Raw genomic sequence first — 4,886 nt, forward strand, 5'->3', positions numbered from 1 at the left:
GCTGAATCCATTTGGAGAAATTGCTGTCATCTTGACATTCTGTGCTTTTTGTAAAATTGTCCAGTCAGTGGATTCTTGGGTATACACATTACATAACATGCTGTTTGAACAGGTACATATAATGGTTACTTCGTATTTCCAAATACAGTGGTCATTCTCCTAAACTATAGAGGCAATCACAGTAAGTTATCTTTAATCCAGTTCCTTACATTTCTTCTTTCTGCCAAGGTGTTTATAATTAAACTCATTAAAGTATTACATCTGATATTTGATGGACAATGACTTCTAAGTGTTTTAGGAAAATTTGCAGAAATATTTATTCTCCTCATTGTGTATTGATATAACTACAATTTATTAGGAAAAGGTTAACATTTTATGGATTCCTGAGTCAATTTCTAGGCTTTGAAGTGTGAAGAGAGTGCAGTAGGTAGATGGGTCGCTAAAGGTTTCCTCCAGGTGTAGGGCATATGATGTAATGATTTATGTACATAAACAGATTGGCTTTTGTACAATTACTCATTTCCTTGAAATAATACTTTAACTTTGAAAGTCTCCAGGGATTAAAAAGAGGCAAAATTTCACCTTGTACTAGTAGGAGGAGGTGTGAGAAACAACTGAAAATAAAGAAAGGCAAATTTAAAGTAGAGCTGACAAGGTGTGTGACCTTCACTGAGCTCAGGACAGGTCAGTATCGGAGGGAAGAGAAGGAGAGAGTTTGGATTCTGTTTTTCAAACAAAAACTTCAGCTTTAAGACTGGAATCCAAAAGGCAAGTGCATTAAAATACAGGGTCTGCAAGTAAAGAGTGTACCCTCTGCTGTAATTGGGAATCTATGTTAAACTGCAGGCTTAGGGGTATTTTTTATTTTGATTGTCTTCATGTGTTCTCAGATACTGTTTTAACCAGGTGAGAACTTGTTTCTTTTACAATGGGTGTAGTCTCATGGCTGAATTTCTGCATCTCTGAACTCAGCCCTCTTTCTTAGACAATCAAGACAGGTATTGGAAAAGATAAGACATGAAAGTTAATTTTGTCATTGTAGGGTGATTTTTCTTGTCTATACTCATATTAAGGTATGTTAAGAAAGGCCAGCTGTGATGGAAAAACCTGACTGTGTTGGGCAGGCATTATTAGACCTGTATTTTCTTATTGTTCTCTGTCACAAATAAATTAGCTGTGTTTTCTTGGACGTTACCTCTTGAGACTTAAGTTTCTTCATTTTTAAAGTACAGACAAGTTGATGCAATGCAAGATGCCTGAGGATTTTTAATGTGTAACAATTCTAGAGTCTTGTCCAGTTGGACCCTTGAACTCATTACACCTGACTCTGCATTTCTTAGCTTAGCAAAAGGAATGTCACTAATTTCTTATGGTCACAGGTGGTAGCTTTGGGTACTAGTTCACTTGTCCAAACTGGCATTGCTGAGTCCCAGAAGTAAACTGGACTGATACTGGAGAAGCGCTGGCTAAGTACTGAAGAGCTAGAGGCAGGCATCTTATGCTTGAATACAGGCTTCTCTCTCTTTTTTTTAAACTAATTTTGGGTAAGTTGTTTTTCTTTTCATCACAGTTTACTCTTCTTTAAAATATGGATAATTGTGTACTAACTTCATTGTTGCGAGAATTACTATAGCACTAAGTACATGGCAAGCACTCAATAAAATGAACAATTATTATAGGAAGTACGGGGTATAAAAATAAATCTCTGCATGCTAGGAAGTAAGAATGGGGAAAAGCAGAGTTATAATAAAAGTTTGCATTTCAAAATGAGTATATGAAATTTAAAAACTAACAAAAGTTTCTCTGTTTGGGAAGAAGTTGGTTTATGTCCTGACCTCTCAATTGCAGTCTGAGGGCCCTTTTATGGGATATCAAGGTCTTTCTTCTAGATTGACACTTTTCTCTGTTTCTAATTTCCGTAAAAATATGGGTATTAGAGGATTGCTATTTGGCACACTATTGGTATTTGGACTAGGACAGAGAAAGAAACTGATCCTCTGCTTGAGTCTCCCAATTAACAGTGAACATTAAAGACGTCAATTTTGACATGAGACTGAGTTGTTCTGTTTGTATGTTTGTGTCTGTAGGGAAATAGGAAGAAGACGAAAATTGCAAAAAAGGAACTGTTCTTTAAATATATTCTAATTACTTCAAGATATGCAAGAAATTGAACTGCTAAGTGAAATAATGAAAACGAGTGGGTCAAGTTTGGGGTTTTCTGTCAGGTTTTGATCAGGAAGTTTCACCTTTGACCTAGACCTTCAGGAAGTTGTAAAAACATTAGTTGATTGTTGGTTCTCTCAAAGGCCATCTCCTCTAGGGAAAAGTTGGCAATTACAAGTGCATTCAACCTTATTCTCAAGAGTTCTTGTCCCTCAAAGGATTCTCTGAAGCAATGGGCTATCCAGAAGGGAGACCATGATCCTGGAGCTTGGAGCCCTTAGGCCAGCTTCTCAGTAAAGCATTTGTGGGATCCCCAGGAAGTTGTTACCTTTTCATGCACCTCATCAGGTGTTATACCTACTTGTAACAGGGGCAATTCATCTTACCCATCACTGCCTTTGTGCTTCAAGATCACATAAAGATAAAAAAATTAAAATTTAGGAAAAAGTGAGAATTAATAATATAGTACTTAGTCTTAAAGTTAATTGAATGAAATGTATGTTATTCATTAAGTAAATGAAAATAGACTATGTATTAAACAGATTATTATTGATTATTCAGACTTGACTTATTGACTACCGTATCGATCGTATAAAACCAGATATCAAAAATCTTTGACTGGTAGACTAAAAATTATATTAGGAAGATTCTGAAAGATCCATGGGTGGTCATGGCAGCCTCATCCTCTGTCCTGATCTTCTCAGAGCAGTTAGGGTCCAGTCAGGCTCTCTCCCTATGTCCATTTGGTGACTTCGTGACAAAAATTTCATGAGCACGTTATAGCAACTATATCCAGATATTTCCTGGATTCCCATCATGTACCAGTGTATAATTCCCTATATTTCTTTTTCTACATATTCTGCTCAGTTTAAACATTTATGATTTCAGCCTCAGGGCTCCAAGAAAAAAATAGAAACTGTATTTCTTTTCTGACTATACAATTAATTATGCAAGCGGTAGAAAATACTAAAAAACATAAGGAAATAAAAATCACCCTTAGCTTCACATCCAGAAGTAAATGTCCTAAATATATTATTTCCTTATCAACTTTTTTGTACACATATATTTTAACATAGGTAAAACAAAACCTATGTAAGGTTTTATAAGTGAAATTTTTGAACAAATTTTATTAAAATATACATATAAAATCTTTAATCTTAAAATACTGAATCTATAATTATTATCACTAACTTTTAACCTGTAGAATTCTTACATAATTATAATTAAGATATGTAGACTATTTTGTGGTTTTTTAGTTCATGTCATTTCATATATACATTTAAAAGTCTTATTAGTCTCCAAAACTATTACATTTAATGACTGCATTAATTCATCATATTGATGTCCAAGTGAAGTTTTGCAACAACTACTCTCTAGGAAATGAAATCTCTCTCTTCAGGGTGTCATGTCTTTTGAGAATATTTTTGAGGTCAGGATAATTACAAACTAAGAAGTCAGCTAAAGAAGTTTACAGGTATCTTAAAAATCATGTGTTTGGGGGAATAAAAAGGAAAAGAAGTTTACAGGTATCTATTCCTAGGGAGTTTTCAGAAAAGAAGGAATCATCTGTGAGATGGCAGAGTACTGAAAAGGCAAGGTTTTGGACTATTTGATTATAACATGCTTCTTTTTTTTCCTTTATTTTTTTCTAAAGGTAAAATATTCCTTCCTGGGAGTTTTAACACCCATACTACATAGATGGAGAATAAAAGGAATGTGACTGAATTCATTTTAATAGGTCTTACACAGAACCCCAAAATGCAGAAAGTCATGTTTGTAGTATTTTTGGTTCTGTACATGATAACACTTTCAGGCAATCTGCTCATTGTGGTTACCATTACCACCAGCCAGGCTCTGAGCTCCCCCATGTACTTCTTCCTGACCCACCTTTCTTTGATAGACACTGTTTATTCTTCCTCTTCAGCTCCTAAGTTGATTGTGGATTCCCTTCACGAGAAGAAAATCATCTCCTTTAGTGGGTGTATGGCTCAAACCTATGCAGAACACATTTTTGGTGCGACTGAGATCATCCTGCTGACAGTGATGGCCTATGACCGCTATGTGGCCATCTGCAAACCTCTGCACTACACAGCCATCATGAGCCACAGTCTGTGCATTCTCCTTGTGGCAGTTTCCTGGATGGGAGGATTTTTCCATGCAACTATTCAGATTCTCTTTACAGTATGGCTGCCCTTCTGTGGCCCCAATGTCATAGACCACTTCATGTGTGACTTGTACCCTTTGTTAAAACTTGTTTGCATGGACACTCATACCCTTGGTCTCTTTGTTGCTTCCAACAGTGGGTTCATCTGCTTATTAAACTTCCTTCTCTTGGTGGTATCCTATGTTATCATCTTGAGATCTTTAAAGAACTATAGCTTGGAGGGGAGGCGTAAAGCCCTCTCCACCTGTATCTCTCACATCACAGTAGTTGTCTTATTCTTTGTGCCCTGTATATTTGTGTATCTGCGCCCAGTGACCACTCTGCCCACTGATAAAGCTGTTGCAGTATTTTATACTATGGTGGTCCCAATGTTAAATCCTTTGATCTACACACTCAGAAATGCTGAGGTAAAGAGTGCAGTAAGGAAGCTTTGGAGAAAAAAAGTGATTTCAGGTAATGATTAAATAAGACTGTTGAGCACTCAGCATAGAGGTAATAGGTATCTAAACTTCTTGATTTGTAGATGAATATATTGACTCTAACAAGGGTTTGACTAATG

The 4,886-nt window shown here is 36.1% G+C and overlaps 1 protein-coding gene across 1 annotated transcript; it reads left to right on the forward strand.

Moving 5' to 3' along the window:
- Window positions 1-3,827: 3,827 nt before the first annotated feature.
- On the forward strand, window positions 3,828-4,886 carry LOC101034253 (olfactory receptor 4C12). Its single transcript, XM_003920079.4, has one exon. The coding sequence runs from the start codon at window positions 3,862-3,864 to the stop codon at window positions 4,789-4,791; it is 930 nt and encodes a 309-aa protein (XP_003920128.2). The 5' UTR covers window positions 3,828-3,861; the 3' UTR covers window positions 4,792-4,886.

Source organism: Saimiri boliviensis, chromosome 6, assembly GCF_048565385.1.
Source record: "Saimiri boliviensis isolate mSaiBol1 chromosome 6, mSaiBol1.pri, whole genome shotgun sequence".
NCBI lineage: Eukaryota > Metazoa > Chordata > Mammalia > Primates > Cebidae > Saimiri > Saimiri boliviensis.